General features: G+C 52.2%; 1 protein-coding gene across 1 annotated transcript; it reads left to right on the plus strand.

The window, feature by feature from the left end:
* The first annotated feature begins 15,722 nt into the window (after positions 1 to 15,722).
* Positions 15,723 to 18,391, plus strand: GDF15 (growth differentiation factor 15). The gene is made up of 2 exons (XM_044773560.2): positions 15,723 to 16,302; positions 17,611 to 18,391. Exons 1-2 carry the CDS (start codon positions 16,044 to 16,046, stop codon positions 18,252 to 18,254), a joined length of 903 nt encoding a protein of 300 aa, XP_044629495.2. The 5' UTR covers positions 15,723 to 16,043; the 3' UTR covers positions 18,255 to 18,391.
* Positions 18,392 to 19,228: the final 837 nt, after the last annotated feature.

Below are 19,228 nucleotides of genomic sequence, written 5' to 3' on the forward strand. Positions count from 1 at the left end.
AGACAGAGACGCGAGAGACTGAAAAGCAGAAATGCAGAGAGCAGGGGAGAGAGAGACAAAGAGAGGCAAAGAGAGAAAATGTGGAAAGTTCCTAGATATTTTTTCTTCCAAGGTCCCTGTTTAAGTTGAGGACTCCTAGGGTCAGAGAGGGCCCCAGCCAGCCCAGAGTGAGGATTTGGGATGTTAAGTGACCTGGGCTGCGTGCTGTGTGACCCATGCCCAGGGCTGCCCCGCTGTGGGCCAGTTCCCCGCTGTGACAGGGAGACGGCGCCCGCGCCCCCCCTGGCAGGGCTGCGTGTCCATGCTCAGCCAGGGCCTGGCATGCAGCAGGCGCTTCGTAAGCGCACATGTGCTTAGTGGAACCACTCCGGAATCGCGCTAGCAAGCCAGGCGCTGGAGCGGGGTGTGCGGGGGAGGCTCGGGGTTACTCCGGCCAACACGTTCCGGGCAGCGAGCACGTGGGGGCCCGAAGCCTGACGCCTCAGCTGACCCATTTCCTGCCCAGCCGGGCTGTCTGGTGACCCCCCGCGGCCAGGAACCCGCGCAGCCGGTCCCAGGGCCTGAGCCGCCCCGCTTCCGCCCCGACGGCCCCCCTGACTCACACCCGCTGAGCGCGGGAGGGGGAGCCCCAGGCCGGACGCAGGGAGGTCATCGGGGGAGCGCACCCCAGCTCACTGCTTGGCAAGCAAAAGCCGGTCCTTGACAAGGAAAGCAGGAACAATTGGAGAAGTTTTGGTGCAATTAGACGCAATCACAATTTCAAACTTTTGGACACTGTTAGATCCATAAAGAAACTGAAGAGACAAGCCAGGGGCTGAGGGAAGAGACGTGCATGCATCTAATCGATCAAGGAGTAGCTTCCAGAACACAAGCAGGCCCCCCAGACACGACAGATGGAAGGAAAGACGGCAGACAGAAAAGAGGACCCACGCCAGGGTTTTCTGGGGCTGCCGTTACAGTGACCACAAACCAGGGGGCTGGAAATAGCAGACATTTTTTCTCTTCGTTCTGGAGGCCGGAAGTCCCAAATCAAGATGTCAGCAGGGCTGGACACTGAGGGAGAATTGGTCCCAGGCCTCTCTCCTGGCTCCTGGTGGCTTCTGGCACTCCTGGTGTCCCTGGGCATGTGGCTGGGTCGCTCCAGTCTCTGCCTCTGTCTTCACGTGGCCTTATAAGAACACCAGTCATTGGATTTAGGGCCCACCCTGCTCCAGGGTGACTTCATCTTAACGTAAATAATTACGTCTGCCAAGACCCTAAAGGACAGAATCTGAGGTCGAGTGGACGTGAGTTTGAGGACACACTATCCAACGCCGGACAGGCAAGAACAGGCGATGCAGGGAAGATGAACCTGGAACAACCAGTAAACAGAAGCACACATTTAGCTGTCAAGGAATGAAAATCGCTCTGAGACCCCCCTTCACCCCTAGGGAGGCTCACACCTCGGGGCTGGGGCAGCGGACAAAGTCTGGCGGCAGTGAGTACCCTGGTGATGGCTGCAGGACCAGTGTGACTATGCTGCAGAACTATTTGGCCATGCCAGTGCCATTAAGGATGGCTGGACCCTCCCACTTGGCCCTTCTGCTCCTGATGTGAACCCCAGAGAAAGCCGGTGTGCCTGTCTTCCTGGTTGCATGGTTCATAATAATGAGGAGCTGGATCCCAGAGTAACGTCAGGGTGTGTTTGTCCCACAGAGTACTACACAGCAGTGAAAAGTGATGAGCCAGACTTGCAGGCAGAAATCTCCAAACCAGAACATTGAGTGAAAAGAAGCAAATTACAAAAGGGAACAGTGTAATAGCACTTTTATAAATTTTTTTATTTAAATTTTTGCATTGTGGTAAGAAATATATACAACATAAAATTTGCCATTTTTACCCTTTTTAAGTGTATCGCTCAGTGGCATTAAGTACATTCACAATGTTGAGCGCATACACATTACATCACCACTACCTACTTCCAGAACTTTTCCATCATCCCCAAATAGGAGGTCTGTAACCGTTAGGCAATAAATTCCTCATTCCCCTCTCTCCCCCAGCGCCTGGCAACCTCTAATCTACTTTCTGTGTCTATGGATTTGCATATTCTAGATATTTCATGGAAGTGGAATCATATAATGCGTGTCCATCTGCGTCTGGCTTCTCTCACTCAGCGTGCAGTTTCTAGGTCCATCCACGTTGCAGCGCGGGTCAGGGCCTTGTTCCTTCGCTGTTTGTCCATCATCCGTTGGCGGACGCTCGGGTGGGCTCCACCTTTTGGCGCTTGTGAACAGTGTTGCAATGAACGTGAGTGTGCGGGCTCAGTTTGAGTCCCTGCTCTCAGTTCTTTTCGATATATGACCAGAAGAGGAGTTGCTGGGTCATATGGTAACTCTGGGTTTAGCTTTTTGAGGACCTGCCAGACCATTCGCCGCAGCAGCTGCACCATTTCCCGCTCCCACCAGCGATGCACGAGGTTCCAATTTCTGCACACCACACTTGTTACTTATTTTTTTATTGAGGTTATGATAGTTTACGACATTGTGAAATTTCAGTTGTGCGTTATTGAGGGTCACCACATGAGTGCGCCCCTTCACCCTTCGTGCCCCCCACCAGCCCCTGCCCCCTGGTAACCACTCAACAGTTCTTTGTCCACGTCCCACACTTGCTGTCTCGGTAACGGCCATGGGAATGGTGTGAGGTGGCATCTCATTGTGGTTTCATTTGCGTTTCCCTAATGACCGATGATGTTGAGCATCTTTCCACGTGCTTTTTGGCCCTGTGTATAATCTTCGTTGGAGAAAAGTCTCTTCAAGTCTTTTGCCCATTTTTGAATTGGGTTCCTTGACTTTTTGTTGTTCAGTTGTAGGAGTACTTTATATATTATATATATAGGGGATAATATCTATGGGCTGTATTATATATATTGGGATACGTTATATATTGGGATATATATAATACCCCTCATGAGGGATATTAAACCCTCATGAGATGTATGATTTGCAATTATTTTCTAGCTTTTTTGTGAATTCTTTGGGCTTTTCTATATGTGGGGTCATGTCATCTGCAAATAGAGAGTCTCACTTCTTCCTTTCCCATTTAGATGCCCTTCATTTCTTTCGTCCGCTGGCTTCGGGCAGAGCTGAAGGTGGGCACTCTCGTCTGCTCCACTCCCAACATCGGGGAAAGCTTTCAGCCGCTCACCATTGAGTATGAAGTCAGTTGTGTTTTTTTAAAAACATCCTTTATCATGTGTGAGAAGTTCCTTCTATTCCTAGTTTTATGAGAGTCTTTATCATAAAACGAGACCAGATTTTGCCCAGTGCCTTTAACGCATCAGACGAGATGCTCCTGTGTCTTTTTCTCTTCATTCTGGTAATGTGACTGTTACATTGATCAGTTTTCTTATATGGAGCCTCACGTGCGTTCCTGAGGTCGATCCCGCTTGGTTATGGTGTGTAACGTGCTTTGGACTCAGTTTGCTAGCATTAGGTTCAGGAATTTTGCATCTTTCTTCATAAGGGATATTGATCTGTGTTTTAGCAAAACCCCGGTCTTCCTCCTGTGTTCCTCCCTTACCGCTGCCACCCTCACCACACCCCTGACACGGAAGAACACCACCGTGTTTTCCTCCACAAGCACTGCTCTGTGACATCAGCTAGGTGTCTGACGATTTAACTCCATTCTGAAGCGATCTAGCTGGAGATAGCGGCCGTGCGCAGGGTAAGGGCTGAGTCCTAGCCGACTTCAGATGTCAGTGACAAGTTCACGTTGTCACCCGCGCTTCTGGCCCATCACCTGGAAATCGGAGGTTCCCACGGTGGCCCCCTCCGGTTCAATTTATTTGCTAGAGCGGCTCACAGAACTCAGGACAACAGTTTACTTACTGTTTACCTGTTTATTATAAAAGGATATGATAAAGGATGTAGACGGAGATCCAGGTGGAAGAGGTGTGTGCAGCAAGGGATGTGGGAGGGGCGCAGGGCTTCCTGTCCTTCCCAAAACCTGCACGTGCTCACCAACCAGGAAGCTCTCTGAACCCCGCACCCCTGGGATTTATGGAGGCGTCCTCAAGTGGGCACGATCAATCACTGATGCCATTTTCCATTTCCAGCCCCTCCCCTCTCTGGAGAATGGGAAGTGGGGCTGGAAATTCCAAGCTTCTAATCAGGGCTTGGCCTTTCCAGCGACCAGCCCCAGCCAGGAGCCACCCAGAGTCACCTCATTGCAACAAAAGATACTCTATCACCCAGGAAATTCCGGGATTTAGGAGTCCCATGTCAGGAACCCAGGTCAGAGACCAAATACTCGAACAAAAGATGCTCCTGGGGCTCTTACTGCGTAGAAAATTGCAAGCTTTTCAGGAGCTCTGTGCCGGCAGCTGGGGGCAGAGAACAATATAGATATTTTCTATTATCTCACGGTCTGTGATTTTCTTTTCTTGTGACATGTTTATCTGTCTGTTATCAGGGTAATGCTGACCTCGTTAGAAGTGTTCCCTCCTCTTCTATTTTTGGGAAGAATTAGAGGAGAATTAGTATTAATTATTCTATAAATATTTAGTAGAATTCACCAGTAAAGCATCTGATCCTGGACTTTTATTTGTTGGAAGGGTTTTGATTGCTGATTCTATCTCTTCATTTCTTATAGGTCTATCGAGATTTTCTATTTTCTCTTGAGTCAGTTTAGGTAATTTGTGTCTTTCTAGGAATTTGTCCATTTCTTCTAGGTGACCTAATTTGTTGGTGTACAATTGTTCATAGTACTCTCTTATTATCTTTTTTATTTCTATAGAGTCAGCAGTAATGTCCCCACATTTATTTCTGATTTTAGTAATTTGTATCTTCTCTCTTTTTTCTTTGTCAATCTAGCTAAAAGTTTGTTGATTTGATGATCTTTTCAAAGAAGCAACTTGTGGTTTCATTGATTCCAATGACTCTATTATTTCTCAAGTCTCTACTTTATTTGTCTTTGCTCCAATCTTTCTTTCCTTCCTTCTAGTAGCTTAGATTTTAGTTTCCTCTTTTTTTCCTACTTCCTCAAAGTGTAAAGTTAGGTTATTGATTCGAGATCTTTCTTCTTTTTCAACGCAGCCACTTCAGCTGTCGGTCTCCCTGTGTACGCTGCATCTGCCCCATGCCACGGCTTTTAGTATGTCGGGTTTTTGTTTTGATTCATCCCTAAATATTTTCCGACTTCCTTTGTGATTTCTCCTTTGACCTAATGTTTCTTTAGGAGCGTGTTGTTTAGTATCCACATTTGTAAACGTTCCAGTTTTCCTTGTTTCTGATTTCTAGCTTCATTTCATTGTAGGTGAAGGTACTTTCTATGATTTCAGTCTTTTCAAACTTATTTGGACTTGTTTTTGTGCCTAACGGACGGTCTCGACTGGAGGCTGTCCCGTGTGCCCCGGATAGGAATGTGTGTTCTGCTGTTCTCTAAGGGGGTGTTCTTTACATGTCTCTCAGGTCTAGTGGGTTTGGAGTGTTGTTCAATCCTCTATATCCTTAATCTTCTGTCTATATATTCTTTTTTTTTTAAAGATTTTATTTTTTTCCTTTTTCTTCCCAAAGCCCCCCAGTACATAGTTGTATATTCTTTGTTGTGGGTCCTTCTAGTTGTGGCATGTGGGACACTGCCTCAGCATGGTTTGATGAGCAGTGCCATATCTGCGCCCAGGATTTGAACCAACGAAACACTGGGCCGCCTGCAGCAGAGCGTGCGGACTTAACCACTTGGCCACGGGGCCAGCCCCTCTGTCTATATATTCTACCCCTTATGAAGCGTTAACGTCTCTAACTGTTAGGGTAGAGCTATTTCTTTCCCCCGTCTGTTCTGTCAGTTTGCTCACTATGTTTGGGGGCTCTGTTTGTGCGTGTGTGTTTGTATACGGCTTCGAGTCACTGTCTAGTGTCCTTTCATTTCAACCTGCAGGACTCCCCTTAGCACCTCTTGCAGACCAGGTATCATGGGAACAAACTCCTTCAGCTTTTATCTGAGAATGTCTTCTCCCTCATTTTTGAAGAACAGTTTTGCTGGTTATAGAATTCTTGGTCAACAGTTTTTTTCTTTCACACTTTAAATACGTCCTCCCACTGCCCTCTGGCCTCAGGGTTTCTGATGAGGAAGCGGCTGTCTGCCATGCTGAGGGCAGCTCCTCCGGCCGGTAGCTTTCTCTTGCTGCCTTCACGTTTCCCTCTTTCTCTTTGGCTTCCAAGGTTTGATAACATTGGGTCTCAGTGTGGGTCTCTTTGACTATATTCTACTTGGAGTGCATTGAGCTGCTTAGATGTGTAGATTTATATCCTTCAGCAAATTTGGGAAGTTTGGGGCCATTATTTCTTCAAATATTCTTTCTACCCCATTCTCTCTCTCTCTCTCTCCTCCTTCTGAGACTCCCCTGATCTGTATGTTGGTCCTCCTGATAGTGTCCCAAAGGTCCTTTAGACTTAGTTCACTTTTCTTCATTCTTTTTTCTTTCTACTCTTCAGACTTAATAATTTCAATCATCCTATCTTCAGATTTGCTGATTCTTTCTTCTGCCTGCTCAAACCTTCTGTTGAACCCCTCTAGTGACATTTTCATTTCAGTTATTGTACTTTTCAGATCCAGACTTTCTGTGTGGTTTTTCAAAATAATTTCTCTCTTTATTGATAATCTCATTTTGTTCATACAGCATTTTCCCGAGTGCCTTTAGTTCTTTTCCCATGTTTTCCTTTATCTCTTTGAGCATGTTTAAGACAGCCATTTAAAAGTCTTTGTCTAGCAGGTCCAACGTCTGGGCCTCTTTGGGATGATTTCTGTCAGTTCATTTTGTTCCATTAAATGGGCCATACTTTCTTGTATATTTTTATGCCTTGTGATTTTTTCTTGAAAACGAGGCATTTGAATATTATAATGTGGTAACTCTGAAAACCAGATTCTCCCACTTCCTGAGGGTTTGCTGTGTTTGTTTTTGAATCATTGCAGGCTGTAGGATTCTGTGTGTTTAGCTACTTTTCCAGACTGTTTTTTGCAGAGACTGTATCCCTTGTCATGTGTGGTCACTGCAGTCTCTGTTCTTTAGCTCATGTTCAGCTAATATCTTGATAGAGATTTCCTTGAATGCCAGGAGCTAATAAAGAAATGCCAAAAATGCAAACCAAACACAAACTATGCACCTTTCCTAGTCTTTGCCCCTTGGTTCAGTGCTGGGGGGGAGGGGGACAGGGAGTGACTGCTCACAGGTACCAGGTCTCCTTTTGAGGTGACGGGAATGTTCTAGAACCAGATAGTGGTGATGTTTGCATGATACTGTGAATGTACTAAGTGCCACTGAATCGCACACTTTTTTTTTTTTTTTAAGGAAGATTAGCCCTGAGCTAACTACTGCCAATCCTCCTCTTTTTGCTGAGGAAGTTTGGCCCTGAGCTAACATCCGTGCCCATCTTCCTCTAGTTTATATGTGGGACGCCTGCCACAGCATGGCTTGACAAGCAGTGCCATGTCCGCACCCGGGATCCGAACTGATGAACCGAGGGCCGCTGAAGCAGAATGTGCAAACTTAACCGTTGCACCACCGGGCCAGCCCCTGCACACTTTTTTAATTGAAGTATAATTGACATACAATATATATCAGTTTCAGGTGTCCATCATAGTGATTCGATATTTATACATATCATGAAATGAACTGCTCAGTGAGTCTAGTAACACCTGTCCCCATACAAAGGTATTACAGTATTATTGACTACACGCCCTATGCTGCACACTGCATCCTCGTGACTTATTTATTTCACAGCTGGAACTTTGTGCCTCTCGATCCACTTCTCTTGGTTCGCCCACCCCTCAATGCTCCCCCCCAGCGACCACCAGTCTGTGCTCTGTATCCATGAGTCTATTTCTGTTTTGTTTTTTTGTTCATTTGTTTTGTTTTGTTTACATTCCGCCTATGAGCGAGATCACACAGTGTTGTCTTTCTCTGCCTTACTTCACCTAACATAACCCCCTCTAGTCCCACCCATGATGTCACAAATGGCAAGACTTCATTATTTTTTATGGCTGAGCAGCATTCCATGGTACACGTGTGTGTGTCTACACCGCATCGGCTTTATCCGTCCTCTGTGGGGGGGCACTCAGGGCGTCTCCCGCCTCAGCTGTTGTGAATGAGGCTGCAATGAACATGGGGCGCAGATGTCTTTCTGAGGTCACGTTTTTGTATCCTTTGGGTAGATACCCAGTAGTGGGATAGCTGGGTCATATGGTAGTTCTATTTTTCGTTTTTTGAGGGGTCTCCATACTGTTTTCCATGGTGGCTGCACCAGTTTGCACTCCCACCGGCAGTGTGTGAGGGTTCCCTTTTCCCCACACCCTCTCCAACACTTGTTATTTCTTGTCTTTTTGACAGTAGCCATTCTGACAGGTGTGAGGTGATGTGCATTTCCCCGACGATTAGTGATGTTGAACATCTTTTCATGTACCTGTGGGCCATCTGTACATCTTCTTTGGAAAATGTCTATTCAGGTCTTCTGCCCATTTTAAAATCAGGTTGTTTATTTTTTGATATTAAGTTGTATAAGTCCTTTATATATTTTGGCTATTAATCCCTTATCAGATATACGATTTGTAAACATCTTCTCCCATTCAATAGGTCGCCTTTTCATTTGGTTGATAGTTTCCTTCGCTGGAATTGCATGTTTTAAAATGGCTAGGAATGATACATTTTATGTGCATTTTGCCATGATAAAAAAATTAAAAATTAATTAATGAAACTGTCTTTGCTCAACAAGTAACCCCTGCCATTGATTGGGCAGTTTTTGAGGTGTGTTTACGTTGTCACAGACTTTCTAACCTCTCCTTGACTGTAAAGAGGTGCAAATAAACCTTTCCAGGTGAGGAAACTGCCCTTGAAGAGGAAAAGATTCTGGGATGTGAAGCCCTCACTTGCCCAGACCACAGAGCCTAGGAGAAGCCAAACAGGGTTTGAGCCTCATCTGCTTCCAAGTTCATCAGCTAGCCTGGCACCTGGAGCTGCCTTTGTGAGACTTTCTGACCTCAGGGCCTTTGAACATGCTGTGTCCCCTGCCAGGAGCGCCCTTCCTGCTAATCCTCCCATGCCTAGAACCTTCTTTTCTTGTGTTAAAGAAAAATTTTAACAAGATGTTAAAGAAATATTTGAAATGAATGAATAAGTTGTCAAAAAATTCAATTAAGTAAATTTAAAGATCTAATTGGCTTTATTCAGTGATTCATGAATCAGGCAGCATCCCATCTTGCAGGTAGAGAGGCGCTCCAAGGAGCTGTACAAAATGGAAGGATTTTTAAGGCAGAAAGGAGATGGGACAAGGAAGTCGTCAAGAAAAGCAAAGATCATTTCAGACAAAGTCACCTTCTTTGGTGGAAGGCAGGGGTCTGTCAGGTAGATGGCCTCACTGGTGCTGCCCAGGAAGTCCCAGAGCGAACGGTTAAAGGCCACGTTCCCAGGTGAGGCTGAAACTGCAATTAGGTCTTAGTTTGCTGACCTGGAGCTTAGCACAAGTGACTCCATTTTGGGCCTTTTTTTTTTTTTTTAACAGAGTGAATAAATGAATAGATGAGTTCCTTTAAAGTACCTCTTGTGTTAGCACAAAGGAGAAAGACCTATGGGTCCTCACAGCTATGGCTGTCAAGGGCTTAGGACATTGAAGAAGGAGCCTGGCACAGAGAGGCCAAGCCACTTGCCCAGGGTCACACAGCCAAGAATTGGCAGGACCAGGATTTGAACCTGGGTCTCCCTTCCCTGAGCCTGGGCTTTTCCCACGATGCACAGGTATTGCAAGCCCATTGTATGCCCACATCGCACGTGTATTATTCCCACCTGGAGCATGGCAGAAGATGCCACTCCAGAATGTGCCTCTTTGGCACAAGGATTGTTTTGAGCTGATTATTTTGAGAAACTGCAGACATGGGAAAAGCTCTGAAAATGGAGTGGAAGTTAAACGGAGTAGAAGTTACCCTTTTGTAGGGGAAATTTACATTTGTGAGGAAAACCCCCGTTTGTAGGGCTGTCTGCCTGCCCGCACCGGAAGAGAAGGACAGCTGTAAACCACAAGAGGATCTTCGGAGGGGGAAGCACAGACTCAAATCTACATGCCTCCTTGTTTGCAGAGCTTTTCCTGGTCACCTGCCGTAACCGGCCTCACGCCCCCTGCCATCTTTCTGTGGCTTGGGCCATCTGGAGCGTCGCTAAGCTGCTCTGGGTATCTCCCAGGGTTACAGTGGTGCGTCACCGGGTGGCAGGAACTCGTTCCAAGAGATGCGTTGTTATGCGACCATCATAGTGTGTACTTACCCAAGCCTGGATGGCGTAGCCTCCTGCCCTCCTACACACCCAGGCTCTGTGGCACTGATCTTGTGGGACCACTGTTGTCTACGTGGTCAATCTTGGACCGAAACGTCCTTATGTGGCACGTGGCTGTGCTTGAGGTCTACGTGTTAAACTTCTGTTTGCTATTCTGTTGTTAATCTGTCTTTTATTACGGGGGTCTCAGCCAAGAACTCAGAAGGGTAGGGGGAAGATTATAGTTCCTTCTCTCCTTATCTCGTGCTCGCCCCTCAGGACGGCCGATCCCCTCGGCTCGAGGCTCTGAGGGAGATGGGGAGGGCTGGGGGCTGGCTGCCTGGGACTCGAACCCCAGCCTCCCTGGCTTCTGGCCGTGCGGCCTTGGCGAGCCCACCTCTCCGGCCTCAGTTTGTCATCTGTGAAATGGGGATCACGGGTCCATCTCAGCAGGTTTTATAAAGATTGTATCTTAAGTGTCTGACACATAGTAGGTCCTCAGATTTTTCCTCTTGGCATGTCTTTCTTTGCTCCACACTCTGCTGCAGAAGTAGGTGTCCCACTCCCACCCCGCCATTCTCTGCTGGGAATGTCTCTCAAGGGTTCCATGGCCTTTCTCTGGACCACAAATTCCTGTGACAATCTGACGTCCCAACCCTCAGTCCCTGTGAATGTGACATTATTTGGAAACATATATTTATTTGCAGATATAAGTAAGGATCCCGGAGTGAAATCATTCTGGATTTAGATTTAGGTGGGCCCCAAATCTAATGACAGGTGTCCTCAGAGAGAGAAGAGGAGAGATGTGGAGGCGGAGAAGGCCGTGTGGAGACGGAGGCAGAGATTGGAGTGACGTGGCCACCAGCCGAGGACACCTGGGGCCCCAGAGCTGAAAGAGACAAGGAAGGGCCCTCCCCTAGAGCCTCTGGAGGGAGTGCGGCCCTGCCCACTCCTTGGTTTTGGACTTTTGGCCTCGCGACTGTGAGAGAAGAAGCTTCCGCTGTTTTAAGTACCCTGGTTTGTGGTCCTTTGTTACAGCGGCCCCAGGACACTAATATAGTGACACTGTGGCTTGGTCCTTGAGAAGACCCTGGTCTGGGGTACACAAAGCCACACACTGACACTCCAGCCCTGTGTGGTTACGATGGGGCCAGAGGGAGGCTCCTCAGCCTGAGAGAACCTGAGGCGAGAATAGAGAAGCCGTAATGGAAGATGGGACATGAAAGCCGGGGTTTAAGAGATAAATAGGAGCTTGCCCTGGGGGCCGTTCTTTCCAAGCAAACATGTCCACGCTTCTCTGAACCCAACTCTGGCTGAAGCTGAGACATCATCACACAACCCCCTGTAATAATAATGGCTTTTGGTTCTAAATATTGAGGTTATAGCTCTCAATCAGCCTCATCTAGTCAGTGCTGCCGTGTGCGGGGGAGAACTGAGAAGCCGAGCTTTGGAGAGATCAGACGTGCTTCCCAGATCTGCTGGGCATCCCAGGGCTGGGCCGGGACGGGGACCCAGGCCGGCTGCAGAACGGCTGGGTGACACAGGCCTGCGCCGGCCTTGAGGGACGTTCACATGATGGATCAGCTGTTCTCTGGCCTGTGAACTCAGGGGAGACTGAAAAATAATCTGCTTTTCCTCCTCTTCCGGATCCTCCTCCCATGACCTTGTTGGCCTCTTGTCACGAGAAACCAGCAATAAATGTGGGTGTGCAAACTTTCTAGCGTGTTGCGTGAATTTGGCAAGGGTATCTACAGCCCAGAGCAGGTGGTGAGGGAAAGCTCTGGGAGGTTTGGGGCCAAGCCAGGTGGAGGGGACAGCCTGACCCCTGGCCTCCGTGTTCTGTTTACCTCTGCCCTGGACCAGCCTCCAGGGACCGGTGGATGCTGCCAGCGAGGAATGCGGGTCCCAACCCGCTGAGCTCATTGCTGGCTGGCTGCCTGCTGCCCGCCCCACCGTTCCTCCCAGCACAGCCGCAGGGCTGGCCATGAGGTCATCGCCTAAAGATATTTCAAAGGGGAGCCAGATTGGCCTGGCTGCCAGCATTCCAGAATTTGGTGAAGTGGAAACTGCCATGGAGCTAATGTTCCCCTTTCCTGTCCCCACGGATCCCCCAGGCCCTCGTTAGTGTTGTGTCCCCTTGAGAAAATCCAGGATTAAACTGACCGAATTACTGGTTCTGCTCGTAAAGTGACAGGTGCCCACTCATGAGTCAGCAGCTCCATTCTTAGATGTGCACAGTGGAATACTATACAGCACAGACAAAGAGCAGACCACCCGGCAGATAACAAAGGACACAGTGACCCACGGACATGGTGTTTAGTGACAGACACTGGACAGAAAAGAGGGTGTGCTGGCTGGTTCTGTTTACATCAAGTTGGCAAACAGGCAAACTCATGCATGCTGATAGAGGGGGGCATGGCTGTTATCCAGGAGCAGGGAGAGTGATGGGGGCCCCAGGGTGCTCCTGGGGCTGGGAATGTTCTAGAACCTCATCTGGGAAGCAGTCCCACAGGCATACAATCTGTGAAATGTCATGGAACTGAACATCTAAGATTAGTGGAGTTTTTTTTACTTTATGTAAGTCATATCTCAATAAAAGTTTAAAAATAAAAAGGTGGAGGCTGTGGAAAACATTCCAGTGACTCCTTGAAAAGCTAAACATGGGGCCGCCCGGTGGCGTAGAGGTTAAGTCTGTGCACTCCACTTCCATGGCCCGGGGTTAACTGGTTCGAATCCTGGGCGCGAACCTACGCACTGCTCCTCGAGCCACACTGAGGCAGCGTCCCACATACAAAGTAGAAGAAGATTGGCACAGATGTGAGCTCAGGGGCAATCTTCCTCACCAAACAAACAAACAAACAAACATAGAATGACCGTATGACCCGGTAATCCCACTCCTGGGTGTAGCCCCAGAAGAACTGAAGACAGGTCATCCAGTCTGTGTGCATGCGTTCAAGCAGCACTGGTCACAATCGCCAGAAGGTGGAAACAACCCAGGTGTCCATCAGCCGATGAGAAGATGAACAAAACACGGTCCAGCCACACAATGGACCAGTGCTCAGCCGTAGACAGGACTGAAGCCCTGACACACTACCTCACGGAGGGACCTTGAAAACCTCATGCTGAGTGAGAGGAGCCAGACACAGAGGGCCACACAGTCTGCGATCCTACTTCTATGTGTGATATTGTGACTTGACAACGAGAAACATAGATTTGCTCCTTGACTGTCTTCTGGCCCCGAGCCCCCGGAAGCCTTGGAGTCCCCGTGATGAGTGTGGCAGGGCGTCTTTCTGCCGTGTTAGTAACAGGACTTCAGGAGGCCCCAAGGATGGGGCTGGTTGCCAGGGGAACCTGTGATGAGAGGGCTCCCACCCCCGACCTCTGAGGAGGGGCTGGAGATGGAGTTCCATTACCGATGGCCGGTGACTTACTCATGCCTGTGAAAAGAAGCCTCCAGAAAACCCCAAAAGGATGGGGTTCGCAGAGCCTCCAGGTTGGTGAGCAGCGGAGGTGCCCAGAGAGAGCGCGGGCCTGGGCCTTCGCCCTTCCTCGCCCTCTGCACCCCTTCATCCGGCTGTGGATTCGTATCCTTTAATACCCTTTGTAATAAATCAGGAATCCAGGGAGTAAACGCGCCTCCTGAGTTCTGGGAGCCGCTCTTGCAAAGACACTGAACCCGAGATAGGGGTCGTGGGAGCCTCTCGTTTACAGCAGGTTGGTCAGAAGCACAGGTGACAACCTGGACTTGGGATTGTCATCCGAGGTGGGGGGCAGTCTTGTGGGACTGAGCCCTCCCCTGTAGGATCGGATGCTCTCTCTGGGTAGACGGTGTCAGAATTGAGCTGGATTCTAGGACACCCAGCTGGTGTGGGAGAATTGTTGTCCGGGGAAAAACCCACACACCCGCATTGGAAATCGGGTGCAGGATATGTAGCAGGGGACATCCAGAACAGACAAATCCACGGAGACAGAAGCAGGTCAGTGGTTGCCAGGGGCTGGTGTAGGGGGGTCGGGGGGGGGGGGTGGACAGCGGCTGCTCATGGCGATGGGGTTTCCTTTTGGGGTGATGGAATGTTCTGGAACTACATAGAGGTGATGGTTGCACAACACTGTGAATGTACTAAGTGCCACTGGATTGTTCACTTTAAATGGTGAGTTTTCTGCAGATTTTTGTGGACCCTCCGTGTCCATCCGTGGCAGCCACCCAGGAGACGGAGGGTGGTGAGGGGACGTGGCCCCCAGGCCTCCAGCCTCGACGACCCGGGGAACGCAGCGTTCCCACTGGACTCCAACGAAGCCTGCCAGCTGGCGCGAGCATAAACAAGGTCCGCCACGGGCTGTCCCCTATGACTCTGTCGCCTACTCGCCCCTCTGGCCAGTGGCCTCCTTATCTCTAGACAGGGACCCGGTCTGAATGGAGGGAGGCTGGCCCAGCCTCTGAGCAGCTGCAGTTGGGTGGGACAGGGTGGTGGCGGGCGCAGCCGTGTTACTGGGCACTTGAGTGCCCGGAGTGTCCGGGGGAGCCTCTGGACCCCGGTCGCCAGGCCATAACCCCCCCGCACAGAGGCTGAGCCTGACACTCGGGGGGAGGCGGGTCTCCCACAGCCAGTGGGTGTGTGCTGGGGGTAGGGGAGGCCAGGACTGTTCCTCCAGAGGGAGCCTTGCTTGTACCTCTTGCCCGCAGGTGCCCTGTCACACTTTACACCCCCCATGACCTCCCTTGCACAGCCACCCACCTCTCTGCTGCCAGGAACCTGGAAGCACGCACAGGGGTCAGTGCCCAGGGCAGGGAGTGCTGAGCAGTGGAGGAAGGTCTGGGTGCCCCGGGGGAAGGGTGTTCCTGGGGCACCTCCTGCCCCTCTACTATCTCGTGGCCGGACCTCACCTCAGCCCTCCCTGCCCTACACCTCAGCACCCCAATTCCCTGCCCAAGCCTTCAAGGAGTCCCCAGGCTGGGGCAGCTGGAGCCAAGCACAGGCACTCCCAGTGCTGTGGGGTCAGGCCAGGGCTGGAGGAGAGGATGGGGGTTGGGAACACCCAGCTGAGCCTGGAAACGTAATGTCAGAGAAGGCTTCCTGCAGGAGGGGCTTTTTGAGTAGGGTTTTGAAGAATGAATAGAAGTTTCCCATTTAAGGACAAGTAATTGCAAAAACACCCAGTTTATCACATAGCTACTATGTGCCTGGCCCTGTCCTTTACACCTCATTTGACCTTCTCTCCAGGGAAAGTGTTGGCCCTTGTTTTCCAGATGAAGAAACAGAGGTGTGATAGAGAGGAATGACTTGGCCAAGGATGCACTTTCTGGCCCTTCCTCCTCTGCTTCCTTTGCTTTTCAGCATCTGCAGCCTTTGATCCTAACCAGAGAGGGGACAGAGGGAATCCCATGGGGGAAGATGGCCACCTCATAAACTCTTGCTGTGGAATTTAGCACACGGTAATAAGTCTTTTTTTGACAAAATCATTCTATTCTTCCTACCAGCCCGCCAAGCTGGGATGATGTCCCCATTTCAGGGAAGAGGATACTGAGGCTCAGAGAGGCTCCCTGGGGGGAGAGGTTTCCCCACCTTCCCCAGGAGCACCCCCTCCCTCAAATCCCTCCCCGGAAAAGCAGCCCAAGACCCTGCCCAGCTGTGGTCCCTGGAGTGTTTACTTTGCACCCACGGCGGGCGGGACCAGGCAGGCGGGGGCGGACAAAGTCCGGGGGGACTATAAAGGCCAGTCCAGCAGCAGCGTCCCGTCAGTCCCGGCTCAGAGCTGAAGTAGCACAGCCATGCGCCACTTTCCGATGCTGCTCCTGTCGTGGCTGCTCTTGTGGCTGCCTCCGGGAGGCGCCCTACCTCTCACCCAGGACCACTCCCCGGCCTTCCTGGGACCCTCAGGCGGGCACTCCAGTCTCGATGTCTCTAGATTCCGGGAGTTGCGGAAACGCTACGAGCACCTGCAGGCCAGGCTGCTGTTGAACCAGACCCAGGAAGACTGGAACGCCGACCCCATCCCAGTTGATCATGTCCGGATACTCACCCCGAAGCGTGAGTGAAATCTTGGAGGACCCCCCCCCCAGCCCCGCAGCTCCCATCATCTAAGCAGTGGTTCTGAGTCATAGAGGCCCAGGCCTGCTGCTGAGCCTCAGTTTCCCCATCTGTGAGCCCAGGCAAGAACGTATCCCCTTGGGGCCGATGGGGGAGCTGGCGGCCCGTTTGCATGGGGATAAGGCGAGGCTTAGCCAACGTGATATGTTACAATGCGTCCTCGGATCGCAGATGGGGAAACTGAGCCCTAGAGAAAAGCCAGCAACTCTCTCGAAGGCTCACTGAGCCTGGAGAACCCAGAGACAAGGTCGGGCCCGGGGGCGGGGTCCCTGTCCTTGCATGTAGGTGGGTTGAGGTGGTGGCTTTGGGGGGATCCAGGAGGAAGGATGCAGGGGAGGGGAGAAGGGGCGGGGACGAGCGGTGCGTAGCGAGTGCAGAACCTGTCCGGGCTGGTCCCGAATCTGATGCAATCGCTGTAGAAAGCACTGCTAAAGTCGCACGTGACAGGTGCCTTCAGGGAGGAAGGGAGGGAGGATGTTCGCGCCCTCCAGGGAGGCTGGGGGGGCGGGAGGTGGGGACAGTGGAAGAAGAGCTGGGCTGCGCTGGGGGCTGGGAGGGGGTGGGGGTAGGGGGTGGGGGTAGGGGTGGTAGGTGGGGGGCGGTGTTCGGCTGGAAGGGAGCGCTCTCATCCCATCCCAGTCGCGCTTGTGCTGTGAGAATCCAGGTAGACCTCGCCCTCTCTGAGCCTAGCGACTGCGTCGAGGGTCCTCAAACCCCATTCCCCCCAGTATTCCCCACACTTGCACCAGCCTGTGGGTCTGAGAATCCTGGGGAGCCTGGTGCCCTTCATTACTCAGCTATGGAACCCGAGAAGTACAGACTTGCAGTCCTCAGCCCCAGGCACTTAGTAGGCCTTCAGTAAAATGTTTCTGACTGTCAGAAGGAGAAGGCGGAGCCAGCGTTTGAATCTCAGCCTCTAAACACGGGCTATACATTCCCTTCTCCCTACTAAGCGCCTACTGTGTGCCAAGCATGGTGGTGACAAGCGGACAGAAATCCCTTCTGAGAACCTGGTGGGGAGACGAATGATACACCGGCGCATAGAGGAGGGCGGTGCCTGCGTTAGGCAGGCCGGAGGGACAGCAGCCCCGGCTGAGGCTCAGGGGAAGAGTGTGCCCGGCAGAGGAGGCAGCTTGCGCAAAGGCCCTGGGGTGGGATCGAGCTTCGCGTGTGGGAGGAAACGGGCACCCCCGCCCCGGCACACAGTAGGCGCGTGGGTGACCGTCTTTCCCCTCTCTCTCCCCACAGTGCGGCTTGGGCCCGATGGCCACCTGCGCCTGCACGCCCTCCGGGCCGACCTGACCGAGGGGCTCCCTGCCGGCTCCCGCCTGCGCCAGGCCCTGCTCCGGCTGTCCCCGCAGGCGCCAGGCTCGTGGGACCTGACGCGGCAGCTGCAGCGCCAGCTCCGCCTCGGCGGCCCCGCGGCTCCCGCGCTCAGCCTGCGCCTGCCGCGGCTGGGGGGCCCGTCGCCCGAGGCGCGGCGCGCGGCACAGCCCCGGCTCGAGCTGCGCTGGCGGCCCCCCGCCGCCAGGGGGCGCCGCGGCGCGCATGCGCACGCCCGGGACGAGTGCCCGCTCGGGGAGGGGCGCTGCTGCCGCCTGCTGAGCCTGCGCGCGTCGATCGAAGACCTGGGCTGGGCCGACTGGGTGGTGGCGCCGCGCGAGCTGGACGTGCGCATGTGCGTCGGCGCCTGCCCGGGCCGGTTCCGGTCGGCGAGCAGGCACGCGGAGGCACAGGCGCGGCTGCACGGCCTGAAGCCCGCCGCCGCGCCTGCGCCGTGCTGCGTGCCCGCCGGCTACGCGCCCGTGGTGCTGCTGCACCGGGCCGCCGACGGCCGCGTGGCGCTCACGCCCTTCGACGACCTCGTGGCCGCCGGCTGCCACTGCCAGTGAGCGGCTCGGCCTCCGCACCTCGGGGGCCTTGCCTGTCGAAGGGGCTCGCGGGACCCGGGTCCCCCTTCCTGACCTCCGCCGTCCACTCCCTCCTGCCCAAACGGCTGTATTTATGTTTGTATTTATTATTAATTTATTGGGGTGACCTGCCTGGGGACTGAAGGGCTGGCCTGGCAGGGTGCGTTTATTTAAAACTCAGTCAATAAAAATGGAGCTGTCGGACCTGACCCTTGTGGTGGCCGGGATGGAGCTGGTGACCGAGGGAAGGGCCCGCCCCTCCCTGGCCTGATGCCGCAGGGCACCTGGTACCGGGGCGAGGGCGGCGGGTCAGGGACCGGATGGCAGCGCGTTCTCGGGGACGCCGGGCGTTGGCTGGCCTTCGTGACTCCAGTGGTCTCAGGGGCAGCCCAGGACGTCCCTCGCTATCGCCGTGCTTCGCTACTTCCCTGCTCCCGTTCCTGTTTCTGAGACCCTTCCGGCTCTCAGCAACCTTCCAGCCCTCCTCATCTCTCAGGACTCCTGTTTCTGTAATTATCTGGCCCTGACTCTCTAGCACGGTCCTGCTGCTGTCTCTCTCCACGCTGGAGTCACCTTTCCAAACACAGCAGCCCATCTGCTCACGCGCATCTGCAATCAAGTCACGGCCATCTGCAATCAAGCGCTTTGACTGTGATGCGGCCCCTGATTAGAAGAGTCCCATCGCCCCTCCTGTTGGTGGCACCTCCCTCCATGTTAATGGTGTCTCTGTTCTTTCATATAAAAAGAGCAGGGAGAAATAAGCAAGTTGTGAAGAACATTTTCATGCACACTGCATCTCCCTGGTTGTAAATTCTTCCTACTCAGGATCTTGGAGTTGTTGAGATGTGCTGAGTCCAGGCCCCTCCTCACACCCACCCGCCCGTCCACCCTGAGAGTGTCTGAGAGGAACTGTTAGGAGAATCCACTTCCAGCAGTGAGTGAGGTGTGTCCCCTGT

The sequence above is a fragment of the Equus asinus genome, chromosome 10 (genome assembly GCF_041296235.1).
Source record: "Equus asinus isolate D_3611 breed Donkey chromosome 10, EquAss-T2T_v2, whole genome shotgun sequence".
NCBI lineage: Eukaryota > Metazoa > Chordata > Mammalia > Perissodactyla > Equidae > Equus > Equus asinus.